At 40.8% G+C, this 17,458-nt stretch overlaps 1 protein-coding gene across 10 annotated transcripts in view; it reads right to left on the minus strand.

Moving 5' to 3' along the window:
- The window catches only part of Pde8b (phosphodiesterase 8B), a 232,668-nt gene that overhangs the window by 200,816 nt on the left and 14,394 nt on the right, over positions 1 to 17,458 (minus strand). For 3 of the 10 annotated variants that reach the window (XM_071612474.1, XM_071612473.1, XM_071612472.1), the window contains exon 2: positions 2,032 to 2,337. The exons of 6 other annotated variants lie outside the window; for them this stretch is intronic. In XM_071612474.1, the coding sequence (XP_071468575.1) occupies positions 2,032 to 2,337 (306 nt within the window). Of the gene's footprint in view, positions 1 to 2,031; positions 2,671 to 17,458 lie in introns of those variants that run through there. One more of the 10 variants, XM_071612475.1, reaches the window with a different exon arrangement.

Below are 17,458 nucleotides of genomic sequence, written 5' to 3' on the forward strand. Positions count from 1 at the left end.
GAATTGCCAGGTACTAAAGTGAGGTCCTTGCTACTCTGGAAGGCAAAAATGCACAATTTCTCTTGAGCAACCAGAAAAAAAAGGACCACATAGTTCATGAGCAGTCATCATTCTGAACTACTGCCTCAGGTCTTCAAATGTCCTTTTCAGCAAAAAGGTAAAAGGATAGTCCTTCCTGATAACATCCCAATTTAATGCTATCACCAAAAATAACATTTTAATCCCTTGAAATGGCTCCTAAAGCTCACTTTATGTGTCAGGAAACGGAGCAGGGACCAAAAAGAGCAAAGTTATACAGAGTTCAGCATATGCCTTTGTAACAAACGTGCAATCAATAAATAATACCATCATGAATCCAGGCCTCTACTCTTTGATTATTCTCTGCCAATGAGGCACTATTAACACACAATAATAAGAAGACTGTTCCTTGCTTATACTAAGTGCTCAATAGGTGGTATTTTTATTCTAATGATGATTATGATTACTACCAGAGAAACACTGCACCTACAAATAAACATCAGTTAAGTTTTATATTGCAAAATCAGATGCTGTTTTTAAAAGATTAAGTTCATTAAAAGAAGCTTTTGGTCTTCCACACTGAAGTTAGCACACACTACCCCTTCTCTTCACTCCTCTACTGTGTGCTGACTTCATCCAATGAAGTCCAGAGCCTCCTCACACCAGGTCAACTGTTGAACAAGGTTTTTACTAGCAAATATTCAATTGTGTATTGGCCAAAGAATCATGGAATGGTTCCCAATAATCTGCTGGCCATGTAAAGCTATGTCTATCTAACACTGAGTTATAGAGATGGCTGCATGCAGTGGCGCACACCTGTAATTCCAGTGACTCAGGAGGCTGAGGCAAGAGGAGCACAAGTTCAAAGCCAGCCTCAGCAACTTAGCCAGGCCTTAGGTAACTTAAAGAGACCCTATCTAAAAATAAAACATAAAAAGGGTGGGCGGGGGAGCTGTGGATGCAGCTTAGGGGTTAAGCACCACTATGTTCAATTCCTGATACAAAAAAAAAAAAAAAACTGTCATAGAGACGTGTTTTTTTTCCTCTGCACATTTTCTCTGCAAATTGTGCCATTGTCATTGTTTGTTATAAGGGAAAAGGCCCAATGTCCAAATTGACACAATGAAAATATTCTTAGATATATTAGTAGTTTGAAAACATATAGGACTGCACTATTAGAATAATAATTTTCAAATGACATTAAGAAATATCTACTTACTAATCATTAAAGTGTTTTTTCAACTTCCTCACAATTCCTCTTCCCAAAGATCAAATGTCTATGCAAAATCTTCATCTTCAGAGAGCCGCACTGTACTAGAAACCATGTCCCCTCACTGTAGCTTTGCTGACAATCCAAACTCATGGCTGGATTCTCTCATTTATGACCACAATACAGCCAACCCAGGGAAATGCAAAATCTACAAACAGGTTCCACATTGCTCCTCTATCTCTTCCTACCTCTCACTGAAAACACAAACACTCTCATTCATTCACAAATCCCTGCGCTGGATCCCTGTGTTGAGATTCCAGCCGGCCTGACTGGCTTTCCCAGGTAACAATCTGAATAGGAGGCACTACCATATCCTGGTACTGGGTCTGCATCAGTTACCTACAAGGCATGCAAATCCAGCTCGGCGGATCTCATTCAGCTGGACTTGCCCTGAATGCTGTCAATGATATATACCCAACCCCGCTGCTGCATACTCCCGAGCCACAGCCTTCCTCCCCCAGTGAGAAACAGGCCACCCCGACTGCTTCCCACTGCGCTCCTTTCTCCATCTGGCCCCAAGATCAGTTTAGGTCTCTTCGTCAACCCCTCTGGGGGTCTTTTTCAGTCCCCATTTCTCGGGTTCTTATCACCCCCTCAAATGAAAAGTAAACTCCTCAGTGACAGTCTCCCCAAACCAGCCGCGTCACGGCCCCTCAACTCCACCGGAGCCCCCTGCCCGTGGGAACCCTGCTCGGACGGGGCGGGCGGACCCCCACCAGTCGGTGTCAGCGCCCAGCATTTACCTTGACGCTGGTGTAGCTGGTCTGGGTCTCCGCCTCGGCGCTGCTGCAGCAGTGACGCCTCCGGCCCCTGCAGGTGGTCGCGGCTGGGGCTGCGGAGCCCGCGCTGCTACCGCTGCCCAGCTCAGCCCGGGCCCTGCGGACGCGGATAGCGCCCAGGGGTCCCGACGCCCGGCTCGGGGGAATGGCGTCGGCGGCGTCGGTCTGGACGAAGAGGCCGTGCAGGGGGGCCGCGGGGCCCTGCGACACACTGGTGGTCTGGCGGGGCGAGTTGGACTCCTCCGAGTCCCGGCAGTAGATCACGCCGCTCTGCGAGACATGGATACTAGGGGCGCAGCCCATCCCTCGGCCGGGTCTCCCCGCGCTCCCGCCCGAGCCCAGGGCCGCCCGGACCCAGCGCACCCGCTGCCACCTGCAGTGAGGGGGCGGGCGCGGCGGCGGGGGCGCCTGGACTGCGCGCCCCCCGGCTTGTGTGGCCGCCGCTCCGTCGGGCTCGCCGCGATGACCCCCGCCGAGCCTCCGGGAGCAGCGCGCGTCACCCCAACTTTCCCTTCTGGGCCATCTTCCTCACCGAGCGGGAGAGCGTGCACACACAGCGCCCCGCACGCACCGGCGGCCGCCACCCTCCCCGCCGCGGCGCCCCAAACACGCTCCCCGCGCCTCCGCCTTCCCCTCCTCCCTCGGCTCGGCCCGCGCCGCCGCCCAGCTCGACCTCGCCGGGCTCTTGCGCCTGCGGCCCCGGGCCAGGGCGCCCGCCCGCCCGCCGCCCGCCCGTCAGCACAGCCCCTCACACTTTCAGTCTGCGTGTGTCTCCCTCCTTTCTCGCTCCCTCCCACCGCCCTCCTCAGGTGCCCCCGCTCCGCGGGCGCCACCGCCCGGACTCCTGTGCTCCCCTTAGCCCCTCCCGCCTCGCCCCGGGCTCTGGGACTGGGCAGAGCGTGCCCCCGCCTCTCGTCTTGGCCCCGGGCCCCAGGGCGCAGCAACTGGCACCACGCCTTAGCGCCCTCCCCTCCTGCTCCTCTGTCCAGAGGCCTGTCCCTTCTGCACCCATCCCGACGCCGCCCCCTAGTGCCTCAGTCCCTAGTCCCCTGCAGGCACACACCCCTGGCCAAGCCCTGAAGGGCTGGGTAGCCTGAGTAGGACCTCAATAAGTCCTCACTTTTTTTTAGCACCTCCCGGAGCAAAATAGGTTGTCCCTCCTGAAATAATAGGGACCCCACAACCCAGGCCCACCCAACTGATTTACTTGCCTATCAACACACTCAGGTGAAGGTGATGAAGGGGAGACCTCACACTTCCAGAATACAATCCTTTTTTGCTCAACCCCCACCGGCACCCCACCTTCCCACATACTCTGAAGGCTAAAGTTGGATGGTGGCCCAGGCTTCAGAAGCCCATTCCCTGTCTACTCATCATTTGGAAGTTCATGCCAAGGAATGGGAAGGCCCTGCAGAGGAATGAATCCTTAAACACAGCTGTGGAAATCCAAATTTCCACAGAAGATTCAAGGGAAGAGCAGAAAAAAGCTGTCTGCATGCTTCTTGGTTTTCTCTCCCTGAGTTTTGACCTCTTCCCTGGATGTCACTAAATTTTCACCCTGACTTCTACCCCATGGAGCCTCCAGTTTTGAACTGCTCTTTGTCACACCCTGGGCTAAACAGTCAAAAATGCCTTCCTTCACTCGACCAAGCTTCATTGCAAGAGAATAAGAATGCCTTTAGAAACAAGGCTGCTGTTCCTTCTCTCCCAGATGTGAATTCTGGGTTACAGCTGTCAGGAACCACTGCCCACTTACTCATGGGCTTCTTCAGTAGTTCCTGCCACAGCCACAGTGACACAAGGGAGATACTGAGATGGTCTACTCAAGGACTTTATCTAGAATTGCTTATAAGGCCAAAAGCAAAACCACAAAGTCTTGATGCAAAGCCCAAAGTAGTAAGTATTCAATTAGAAATAGTGTCTTCATTTTTCTCGTCCTTTCCCCATACCATCAACTCTTGAAATGACCCATTGAAGACTTAGAATGATGGCTTCTAACCTTCATAGAAAAGCAAGATATCACTCCCAATCTCAAAATCAGATAGGGAAGGGGAAAAGTTAGTCTAACTTTATTCTTTTACTTTTACTTCTCTATTCAGCTTTTTTGTTTTCTTTTTCTTTTAATGACAGGAAAACCTTCATTTGGAAAAAGTCTACGCTACATTTTCTAATGTACAAGCAAATTGCTCATATTATTTCTGCACAGATTGGCTTCCCCAAGAAGCAGATTCAGAAATGGTATTTAACAGGCAGAATATTTATTAGAAAGTGCTCTTGTAATCAACTTTTGTGAAAGGACAGAAAGCAAGAGGAGGGAGGGGAAAGTTTAAGCAGAGAGAAAACTGACCTAGCCTCCGGCTTCCCTGCAGGAAGGCTTCTGAAAATGGGATGATACTTAGGAGTGTCCTAGACAGAGAGAATAGACCTATATAGGCCCACACCCATGTGGATTGTGGATGGGTTATTAAGAGCAGACCACTTCAGTGACCTTGGGCAAGCTGGCTCTCTTCAACTGAGGCACTCCCCTTACAAATCAGCACCTGAGCCAAGGGTTTTCTGCTGGCAGCACTCCCAGTAGCTGGAAGGGTAAGTCAGTCCTTTCCCGGCATCTCAGCTTCCCCCATGGTTTCCTTGCTGGCTGCCGAGGGGCCATGCCTATAAGAACACCACATTAAATGGTCCAGACAGATATGGGACAATCATTCATTTAAAACTAAACCTGATAGCTACCATCTGTTCTACTTCCAAGGGACCATTTAGGACCTGAGCAAACAACATCAGAGCTAGATTATAAAAACACTGGTCTCCATTCTAATCCCTGGTGTAATGTTAAAAGTCAGGAGTTAATCATTCCTAAAGCTCATCTGTGATTCTCTCCTATGCACCCATTGCAGTCATTAACCTTCATGGAGCTGATGGTGGCAGCTTTAACATACTGAAACTTAGAGCCATAATTCTCATGCCACATGTCTACATTTTCAGTTTTCTTGAGGAATTACTCAAGAAACTACCCAGAGAAGAGAAGAGCACCAGCCACTTCCTGAGGCTTTTGAAGGCAAGACTATAATTTTAAAAATAGAACTTATAACCAATCTTTTGGTAGAGACTATTAGGAGCTAAATCACGAAGGTACAAGTCATTTAGTAACAAATTTAGGATGAACTTTCCACATTAAAAATAAATGGGGGAGCCAGGCATAGTAGTGCATGTTTGTAGTCCCAGTGACTAGGAAGACTGAGACAGGAGGATCGAAAGTTCACGGCCAGTCTCAGCAATTTAGCAAGGCCCTAAACAACTTAGAATTGTCTCAGAATTTTTAAAAAAATAAAAATAAAAAGGGCTGAGGGATATAATTCAGTGATCAAGCACACCTAGGTTAAATCCCCAGTACCCTAAATAAATAAATAAATGGGGCTGGGAATGTAGCTCAGTGGTAATATATAGCATACACAAGTTTGATCACCAGCAGTCAAAAAATATATATAATAATAATAAGCCTTGGGGAAACAGATAACGCCAACATAGTTAGTTAGTGAATAGGACTGAGTTGCTTTAGTGGGTGTTATGATTTTGATAGCTCATTTGTGAGACAATGAAAGAAAGTGTAGAGGTAAAATGATTGGATTTAAGAGCCTTAACCTAATCAGTGCATTAATTCACTGATAGGGATTAACTGGGTGATAACATAAGCAGGTAGGGTTTAGCTAGAAGAGATGGGTTGTTAGGGGCATAGCTTTGGGGCATATATTTTGTCAGTGGTGAAGGGAATCTCTCTCTCTTTGCTTCCTGGTGCCATATTCCCAGCTGCTTTTCTCCACCACACACTGTGCCATGATATTCTGCCTTACCTCAGGCCCTGAGGAATGACATTGACCATTGATGGACTGAGACCTCTGAAACCATGAGCACCCAATAAATTCTTCCTCCTCCAAAACTGTTCTTCTTAGAACAGTTCTGGTTGCAGCAACAAAATAAGCTGACTAAAATAGTGGGTTAATTGAACACTTTATATTGGGACCAGTATCTTTTGCTGAAAGTCAGTTCTTCGAAGGAAAAGAAGATGAAAGAAGAAATGCACTAGATATACATTTTTCCTCCCATTTCCAAAGCAGCAATAGCTCAAGCAGCTTCCACTGCCAATTCTGGCTTAGTGAAAGGAAAAAATAATATATCCCTATAATCTCCACCAAGTGTTCTCAGTGGGAATATGCAACCTGCCCCCATTGCTGGAACAGATCTGATCGATGAAACTTGCACAAACGTGGAAGTGGAGGAGAAATGATTTCACTAAAATCATTTCCCCAGCTTAGTTCTGAGTCCTGAGTTCTTGCCTATATAAATGATTTCTGAACTGATTCCCATGTAACTACTTCAGTGCATCCCAGGACGACAGCAAAGTCTACAATCTCAGACACTGCAGATATAATTTAGACCCAAGTTACAGAACAAGGCCAAGAAACCCAACATTATATAAAAAAAAATTTAATTAAGTGGGGAAAAATTTAGCAACATGTCCAAGAAACAAATCAGAAGAAAGAAAACCAAATTAGAAATGTATTTAAAAATCTAAACCTCAGATATATCCAAAGTCAGCTGAATGGCTTTTATGTTTTATAATGATATTAAGTAAGAGCTTACTTCAAAATTATGACCCAGAGTCATTGCAAGATACTGAACAAGTAAGGTCCATTCCAATTCTAAAATGGTAAGAATCTTCCAAAATTTCTCTAAAGAAACAGAAAATGTGATTAATACATTTTCACTGATTTTTTAACCACAGAGGTTAAAGCTATAGCAGCTATCTGACTCATCTTTGAATAACCAAACATTTAAGCAACCAATCAACCTTACCAAGCTTCTGAGTTCAGACCATGTTCCTAATGGTGGAATTTATTGGGAATCTAACCACCTAATAAGTGAAATGATACCGTTTATTAAGCAGACCAGTACAGCGAAAAGTGCATTGAACTCTGAGTAAGAAGGGTGAATATGAAACCTGGTTTTTCATTTTAGAGCTGTATAACCTTGGACAAGTCACTTAACCTCGAGATTTTCTAGAAAATCCCCAAAGTTTCTAAATCACCAATATTCAAGACGCCATAAAAGTTTTTGTCTTTTTATGAAGTATTTTAAGTTAGAACTCTGAGGTGTTTTTTTGTTTTTGAGAGAGCAATCCCAAACCAAATAGTACATCAGAATCATCCTGAGGAAATTGTCAGAAATACAACAGTTCCCTAGTCCTATCCTAAAGACTTGGATTCAGGTATTCAGGAATGGATGTAGCAGGTGTCCTTTTGAAGAAAATGAATCCAGCATGGCCTTTCCACAGTCTCCTTTGGGGAGAAGAGTAAAGGTTGAAATCCTTACAAATGCCTAGGAGCCTCTACACAATCGGGCACCTGCCAAACTCTCACTGATCTCTCTTCCTTCTTGCCCTCACTCTCTGCTCCAAATACACATGCCTCCCTGCTGTCTCTCCAGGAAATTCAACGTTCCCCAGGAGCTGTCCCCTCTGCCAGTTAGGCAGTTACATCCATACTTGCCTGGCTAACGTCCTCACTTCCTTTAAATCTCTGTTCAGATGTTCCCTACTCAATGCAACCTATCCCCATCTTCTATTTAAAATTGAATGAGTGTAAGGTTACATGAATCTCTCCTCAAAATATTCTTAGCTAATTATGTTTTCTTTTATGGACTTCCAGAGATGCTTTTTCCCCTAAACAAGTAAAAGATGGAAAAATTGAAGAAGGTAGAGAATCAGAGATGGAGGAAGTCAGAGAAAGTAATGCATACACATTTACAAAGAAAATACAGAATCAGATACACTGAGACAGAGGCAAAAAGAAAATAAAAGTCTAAGAAAGACACACAGCCATTTTTATGGTAAAATAGCCATACCAAGAGAGTTTATAGATGCAACTTTTTAAAGAGAGTAAAAGTGAGTTGTATTTTTAATTATAGTTTCAATACTTCTTGGTTCTTCTGCCAAAGACCAAATGAAATTAAGGAGAGGATTTGGCCCATAGGAGAATTTTCTCTTGGCAGATGTAGAAAATGCAAATAGAGAAGATGGAAGTAGAGATTCAGCCAACATCTGATTCCCTTAGGTCAACATCATTGAACATGGATTGCACTGAATGCTGGTTCCTGCATAGGACAAAATTGATCTATCTGTTCTTCCCATTTATAAGAACACCACAGGAAGGGACTGGATTAGCCCCAAGAGGGACTTCAGAAGACCCTTGCTCCTCACCCAGAATTCCCTTGGACCCAAACAATCAGGCTATGAGGTATGGAACATTCATTTCCAAGAGTTTTATAAGCACATTTCACAAAATGAGTCATGAAAAGACATAGAAATGAAACACAAGGTACAGTCCAACTAGAAAGGAGCTTATAGGGCAATCAAGGATATGAATTTAGAAGAAAATAACAGAACATAATACATAGGTATCAAAGTGCAAGAGCAAAAATGAGCAGCCCTGTCAATTCCTTTATGGGAGTTATGATACTTGGAGGAGGCTTGCTGGAGAAAGATGCTTGTCATCCTCCTGAACCAGGATAACTTTTTAGTCAGAGGAAACATTGTGAACAACCTTAGTGGGACCAGAATCAGTGAGCAGATCAGACAAGTGGACAGCAACTCCTGAAGTAAGGATAATAAAACTTAAAGATGGAAGACCTGAAGCTTCTATATGTACAAGTCACTTTAGTTTCTACCACCCTTCTGGAAACACCCTGTGTGAAAATCCAATTTAGAATACAAACCATTGTCTAGAAAAAGAAAGTTCTGTTTGCCAAATTATTAAATGTTGGCTTTTTTTCAAATAGTAAACTCCATGCTCCTTTAATACTCTTATATAGTGTTTTGACTTTTTTAGGTATGCTTAGTCAGGGTACAAATTACAAATTCACACCAACTTTTTAAAAATATATATAATGTATAAGACAAGCACAAGGCATATTTGTTTCTAAATTAGTGTGAGATTTCCTAAATGCCTCATGGGTAATTTTTTTTTCAGTGCTGAGGAGGATTAAAAATTTTTTTCAGTGCCTCACACATGCTAAATAAGCGCTCTACTAACTGAGCCGCGCACATCTTGCTAGGCATACACCATCCATTCTAAAAGATCTCATCATACTATGTGATGTTAAGTTCATTCATTCAGCAAATATTAATTGAATGCCTACCATGCATCAGATACTAAATAAACACTAGGGAACAAGTCAGAAATAGTCTCTGTTTCAATTCTGGGAGGATGAAAGGACAAACAACAGAATTCTCTGATGGTCATAAAGGGATTTTAAAATGCTGATGTGACAGAGACTAGGGTAAAGTTATGGAAGTTTTCTTAGAGAAGATGACACATAGGTTAAGATTCTCAGAAAACTTTTTCAAAGGGAGTCTTCATTCATTCCTTTTTTCATCTACCCATCCATCCATTCATTCAATGAGAAAACTGAGTACCATCACTGTGCCCACACAGGGAAGGATACAAAGAAGTAAAATACTCAATACTCACCCTCAGACAGTCTGGCCAGGAACATAGACATACACACAAAAGAAGTGTGTTAACATTTGCTTTCAACTAAAAATCCAGGCCCAGAAAGAAAGATCACTGTGGGTGGAAGTAATGTCACTGAGGAGATAGTGTGTGGCTCCTGGAAGAATGACAGTGTTTAAAAATGCAGAAAAAAAAAGGACATTCCAGGGAAGACAATGCACAGGAAAGCCTATAGGTAGGAACACCGATTGACTGCTTGAAGAACAATGAAGGAGATGATTCAAAATGCTTTGTGGGGTCTAAGAACAGCATTGTTTTGGCTGACAAGGTATGGTGTTACCAGGGAAGCAAATGTCAGACTATGGAGTTTGACTAAACTCTAGTCACTGGAAATCACTCTAGTTTTTAATAAGACTGTAATTTAAAAGTTCTATTTCACTGAGATGAATCTGGTTGCATACTCAAGGGCAGTGAAGGGAGTCAGTAATGAGGACCAAGAAGGAGCTATAATAATTCAGAAATGGCACCTGTAATCCTAGCTTCTTGGGACACTAAGGCAAAAGGATTGCAAATTCAAGGCCAGTCTCATCAACTTAGTGAGAATCTGTCTCAAAATAAAAATTAAAAGAGCTAGGCATGTAGCTCAGTAGTAAATCACCCCTAGGTTCAATCTTCAGTACCAAAAAATAAAAATAAAAACCAACAAAAAATAATTCAGAAATAGGATAATAGGGATCGTTATGAACTGAATTTTATCTTTTTAAAATCCATATGCTGGAACCCTAATCTTCAAGGTGACTATATTTGAATTAATTTACCTTGAAGGAGATAATTAAGGTTAAATGAGATCATAAAGGTGAGGCCCTTGTCCAACAGGACTGGTGTCCTTATAAGAAAAGGAAGAGACCCCAGAGCTGCATGCACACACCCAGAAGAAGGGCCTCGTGAACTCACAGAGACAGCACCATCAGCAATCCCAGGAGGAAGGCCTTGCCCACCCTGCTGGCACTTTGATGGTACATTTCCAGGCTACAGATGTGTGAGAACATAAGTTTCTATTGTCTAAGCCACCCAGTCTGTGGTATTTTGTTATGGAACCCCTAGGGGATATCAAGTAGATGAAATGTGTGGGCATAGAGGGGAAAGGGGAGGGAATTATACAGACCTTACCAAGAATAAATCCTGGGATCTGACACTGATTCAGTGAGGGGACAGGAAGCTGGTGATATTGAAAGCAATTGCAAAATTCCTTAGATAGGTAGGATAATGGGTGAGAATGGGGAGTACTCTCAGGAGAAATGAGCCTCTTCTATATAAGGGATTCTTCCCCTGGATTTGCACTTTTGGGGTCCAGAAGCTTGAGTCTAGAAACCAGAAAGTGTCCATTGAAGTATCTCCAGAATATAACTACAACACGAGAGACACAAGGCCAAGAATCACTTTTAAGTCCACCGCTGGATCTCTAGTACTTAAAACCAGAAATAATACGTTTCAGTATTTGTTGAAAGAATCATGAAGACAGTTCGATGTGTTAGCCTCCAGGTCCTCCTCACCAACAAGCATATGGCCCACCCTTCCCCCACATGGTTAAGACAACCATCTCTTTGCCAAGACTTTCGTGGGCTTCCCTACAGTCAGGCCCACACACGGATGTTAGTTTCTTGCTTCCTGTCAGGATGACTAAAGTCAGCCTTTGAAACTTTTGCCTCAAAAAAAAAAAAAAAAAAAAAGCTTCTGAGCCCTGGGATTTGACTTCTTCACTAGCTCCAGGTGCCTCCAGGCTGTAGCTTCGCCTGAGGGCCCAGCATTAGCACCTTCTGTTCATCTGGTGTTTTAATCTTCTCACTTTGGCTGCTGGGACTGTGAAAGGAGGTATTCTAGAAGCCTTCTGGCAGAAAGTCTCTTCCTTCTTGGAGTTTGACATTTGCTCTGCAGCATGGCACTTTCCCATGTTACTCCACTAAATATCTCCAAGGCAACAGTAGCTGGGGGCACAAGTGATCACTTCTTCATTCCTCATATTACGTGGCTTATACTCTAATGCACAAAAATGGATTGAGTCACATGGAGGAGGAGCTTTCCAGGTTCTCCACACCGATGGCTATCAAATTTTAGCAAATTGTCAGTTACCTAAAACACAGACTGCAAAGTCTGAGAATTTGAGTTTCTCACTCATTCCCAAGTGATGCAAATTCCACTCATCTAGGGATCACACTTTGAAAATCAGTGCTACACACAAAGTAAGATAATACAAAATAAAAACAATGACACAAACACAACCCCTCACTTATGATATTTTATTTTCTGAAACATAATATAACATATACTTAGCAGCACAATTCACAATAGCTAAACTGTGGAACCAACCTAGATGCCCTTCAGTAGATGAATGGAAAGGGAAACTTTGGTATATATCCACAATGAATATTACTCAGCATTAAAAGAGAATAAAAACATGGCATGTGCAGGAAATGTTTGGAGTTGGAGAATATAATGCTAAGTGAAGTAAGCCAATTCCAAGAAATCAAAGGCTGAATGTTTTCTTTCATATGAAGATGCTGACTTACAATAGTGATGGGGCTTGGGGGAGCAGGGGAGGAATGGAGGAACATTAGATAGGGCAAAGGGGAGGGAGGGGAGTGGAGGGGGCAAGGGGGTAGGAATGATGGTGGAATGAGATGGACATCATTACCCTAAGTACATGTATGAAAACAGGAATGGTGTGAAAATACGTTGTGTTCCACCAGTGACTTGAAAATTTGTGTTTTATATGTGTAATATGAAATGAATTGCATTCTGCTGTCATATATAACAAATTAGAATAAATAAATAATTTAATTTTAAAAAAGGAAGTAACAGCTATTCCTCAGTGGGAACCAGAATGTTCTAAATATCTTCTAACCAAAACAAAAATGCTGGGATTAGAAGTAAAAGAATCATTAATAACTCTTATAGTAAAACTATTGCTTTGCTTTCATCCCCAGGATCTAGTTTTTCATTAATTTACTTTCTCAGTTTATTTATTTCATTTTAAAAGTCAATGTGCATATAAAAATTGTGTGTGTGTGTGTGTGTGTGTGTGTTTATTTAAACCTGAAGCTTCATTACACAAAGGACTACCATAGAGCACTATCATCTGGCAATTTACAAGGAATGGAAGGTTATGGATTTCAGGAATTTGTCTCCCCAGGAACTTTGAAGGACAAATTTTTAATACTCTTGATCCTTTCTGAAAACAGTGAGTGGGGGTGGGGGAGGGATAGGTTTACGTATACTCCAACAGAACTATATACGTTTCCAGGAGACTGCTTGATTTTCTTTTTCTTTATATACAGAGTTTAAACCTGGAAAGACAAAAGTCCACTATCCTTTGGGAATAATAAAGTTCTAGAAAGCAGAGATAGAGATGGGAGGCGAATGGTTCCCCAGTGTGAATTCCATACAGTGTATGTATACAGACAAAATTGAATAATAGTAATAATGGCATCATTTTGAAAATAACTTCCTGTGTTATGATCTTGTACTTTGCATGTATTATTTATGTATACTTCTCTTGTGATTTTACCCTTTAGAGATGAAATTTTTCAATATCTTTCTGTTTACCATTAACCTGAATTCCCACCTACCTTGGTTAAGTAATTACTTGCTTTCTGCTGAGCATGGAGCCATCAAACTTTTATAGATTATAAAAATCTTATAGGCCTTTAAAGAAGAAAAATAGCTAATGCCAAATTCATTTCTTTTCTCACTGAAATCTGAAAGATAAGATTCAGATCCTTTATAACAGGGATTCTAATCTTACTTAAGTCACCATCATCAGCTTTAAAGAGAAAAACAAACCAACTTTTTAGACTTTTGAAGTGAAAGCGACATATTGGGAGATATATATATATATATATATATATATATATATATATATATATATATAAAATATATCAAATAATGATATATATATATGAATTATCTTTTGTTGTTACATATCATATATATCAAATATATATCAAATAATTATATATATATATTTATATATGAATTATCTTTTGTTGTTAAATTAATGTGTTAACTTTGCATCACTGTGACCAAAATACCTGACAAGAACAACTTAGAAGAGGAAAGGTTTATTTCATCTCATGGTTTCGGAGTTCAGTCCATGGGCAGCTAGCTCCAAGGCAGAAACATCATGGCAGAAAAATGTGATAAAGGAAAGCTGTCAGCTCATGGCAGCTGGAAAGCAGAAAGAGAAAGAGGAACCAAGGACAAGATAAAATCCCCATGGGCATGCCCCCAGTGACCTACTTCTTCCAGTTACCTATAGTTACCACCCAGTAGTCAATTCAAATTATTAATCCATCAAATAGATTAACCCACTCAAGAGGACAGAGAGTCCTCAAGATCCAAACATTGCCTAAAAGTACCATCTCTGGACCTTGCTGCATTGTGGACAATGTTTTAGCACATAAACTTGTTGCGAGACATTCAGGATCCAAATCATAACAAATAAGAAATCAAGCTGGTCTTTAAGATTTTCCTTCTCTTAACCCTTTTGTAAGAGATGGAGCTAAACCACAAATTCTATACCTTTCCAAGATGTTTTAAGCATTAAGTTGCAGAAAGTTCTGTAAAAATCTCATGGCCCACTACAATTCAGATGGCATGACTTTTCACATTAATTGCATTTTTAATATCCTGTTTCTGACTGTGTATACAAGTGATTATAAAACATATAATAATGAGTTAGAAATGTACCTACCAGTAACCTACCGTTTTGAGAAATATAGGAAGCAAGACTATTGGCCATTCATAGAATTCCTGCTATGAGGAACTTAGAAATTCTGCTAGAGATTAATATCCAAAATATATAAAGAACTCAAAAATACCAAAAAAAAAAAACCACCCACCACCAATTAATGGGCAAAATAAACTAAATAGACCCTTCTCAAAAGAAGAAATAAAAATGATCAACAAATATTTGAAAAAATGTTCAAATATCCCCAGCAATTATGGAAATGCAAATCAAAACTACATTGAAATTTCATCTCATTCTGGTTAGAATGGCAATCATCAAGAATACTAAATGCTAGCAAGGATGGGGGGAAAAAGATACACTCATACATTATTGGTGGGATTGCAAATTAGTATAACCACTTTGGAAAGCAGTGTTGAGATTCCTCAAAAAACTAGGAATGGAACCACCAGCTATCCCACTCTTCAGTATTTATCCAAAAGAATTGAAATCAGCAAACGGTAGTGATACAGACATACCAATGTTTACAGCAGCACAATTCACAAATAAGTGAATAAAATAATGGCACAAGCTTAGGTGCCCATCAACAGATGAATGAATAAAGAAAAGAGGTATATATGCAAATGGACTTCTACTTGGCCATAAAGAAGAATAAAATTATGGCATTTGCTAGTAAATAAACAAAACTAGAGCACATCATGCTAAGTGAAGTAAACCAGATTCAAAAAGTCAAGGGTTGAATGTTTTCTCTCATATGTGGAAGCTAGACCAAAATAAGGGAGGAAAAATGGGAGGAATCCCATAAAAATACAGAGATCAGTAGAGCAGAGGAAGGGGATTGAGGGGGAGGTAGGAGGGACAGGGAAGGAGAGGAACAGTGGAATGAAATTGGCCAAATTATGCAATGTACATATACAAATATACCACAGTGAATTTCACCTTTAGACAAACCTATAAAGCACTAATTTTAAGAAACTATAAATAAACAGAAGGAAGACCAGTACAGTAGAGGAAAGAGAACAGGGGGAGGAAGGAGGGGAGAAAAGGGGGAAATACTAGAAACTGAAGTGGAGCAAATTATTCTCCATGCATGTATGATTATGTCAGAACGAACCCCAACAGCATATATAACTATAATGTACTACTAAAAACCATGTTTATTTATATATATATATATATATATATATATATATATATATATATACACACACACACACACACCCATATATATAAACATACATATACATATGTGAATGTATATATGTGTTTGTGTGTGTGTGTGTGTGTATTCATGCCCCTGGAAAGTTTGAAAAACCATTTAAGAACCTAAATATTATTTAAAATGTCACATCAGCCCAATTTGGATTGGGTGGGTAGGAAAAAGAAACTAAGTCATAGGAACCATAATGGGAAAACAAAAATTCTGTAATGACAAATGAAAACAATGGATTACAATTCTTCCAAATTGTTTGGCATATCCATTGCTTGTGTATGTGTGTGCTGTGCTTGTCTGTGTATGTGCATGCTTGTATGTGTGTGTGTGTGTGTGTGCAAGAAGAATGAATAAAAGAGCACAAACATCTCTGAGTATACCTTCAAGCAGAATAACTGTGTGTGTGTGTGTGTGTGTGTGTGTGTGTTTGTCTGAACTCAGGACCTAGCACATGCAAGGTAAGCATTCTACCACTGAGTTATAACCCCAATCTTAGAATATCATCTTCAGATGGCAACCTTTTGCCTTTTTATATAGGATCATGAATAAAATTTTCATTTGTTTCTGGCCATGAAGAAAAAACATGAGCCAAATTTACCCTCCTTCTATTAACAACTAGCAAAATCAGATAAAATATATTAAAAACTATTATCAAACATTAGAAAATAGGTAGCTCAAGACTGCTGTTCATGAGAAAAGGGAAATGAGATATACAATGTGATTATCCCAGCATTCAACCTGAAGGCAAATTCTACACCTCAGAACAAGGAAGGAATTCCAAGAAGAGCACAGTGACTGACAAGAGAAGACTGAGATCAGAGCTTATGTGGCTAGAAGTCATGGTGCAGAGTTTCAAAATGAGGGAGCCTCATGTAAAAGAAAGAACATAGAGGGGCACTTGAGAGTTTATTAAATACTAAGAAATGCACAAGTAGAATGACATTCCACTGATCAGGAAGATCAAGAAGAGAGTCACTAGGGGCTGGGGATGTGGCTCAAGTGGTAGCGCACTCACCTGGCATGTGCGGGGTGCTGGGTTTGATCCTCAGCACCACATTAAAAAAATAAAAATAAAATAAAGATGTTGTGTCCACCGAAAACTAAAAAATAAATATTAAAAAAAGAAGAGAGTCACTGAGCTATTCACAGAGCTTACACAGAAGTCAAGAGCTATCTAAGTTCTGACCAGCCAAAGCGGAGAATCACTGTTAATTACTCAGATAATTCAGCAGAGAACCCAACTAGGTCTCACCTTAACAACAAGATTACAGAGAAAAACCCCAGATGTACTTTTAAAAAAAAAAATTAAACTTGAAAATATCAAGCCAAGCCAAAATTAACTTAATTTTCTTTTTTAAATTTTATTTATTTATTTTTGTATGTGGTGCTGAGTTTGAACCCAGGGACTCACATGTGTTAGGCAAGCATTCTACTATTGAGCCAGAATGCCAGCCCTTAACTTAATTTTCTAGCCAAACTCCAAACATCATTAAAAGAAGATTACAAAACCTAACCACTGAACAATGTAAGATTCAAAATGTCTAGGGGCTGGAGTTGTAGCTAAGTGGTAGAGCTCTTGCCTAGCATGTGAGAGGCAATGGGTTTGGTTCTCAGCACCACATACAAATAAGTGAATAAAATAAAGGCCCATCAACATCTAAAAAATTTTTTTTAATATCTACTGTACAATCACTATTACTAGATATACCATAAAGCAGAGAAAGATGACCAATAATCAAAAGAGATCTGTAAACAGAAACAGAAGTATTGGATCTATCAGACAAGAACATTAGAACAGCTATTATAATTATGTTCAAATATTGAAAGAAAACAACATTGTGAGAGGAGGAATAGAAGAAAAGGAACCAAATTGAATTTTTAGAAATGAAAAATACAAGTTCTGAAATAAAACTGTAACTGGATGAAACT

Source organism: Marmota flaviventris, chromosome 5, assembly GCF_047511675.1.
Source record: "Marmota flaviventris isolate mMarFla1 chromosome 5, mMarFla1.hap1, whole genome shotgun sequence".
Lineage (NCBI taxonomy): Eukaryota > Metazoa > Chordata > Mammalia > Rodentia > Sciuridae > Marmota > Marmota flaviventris.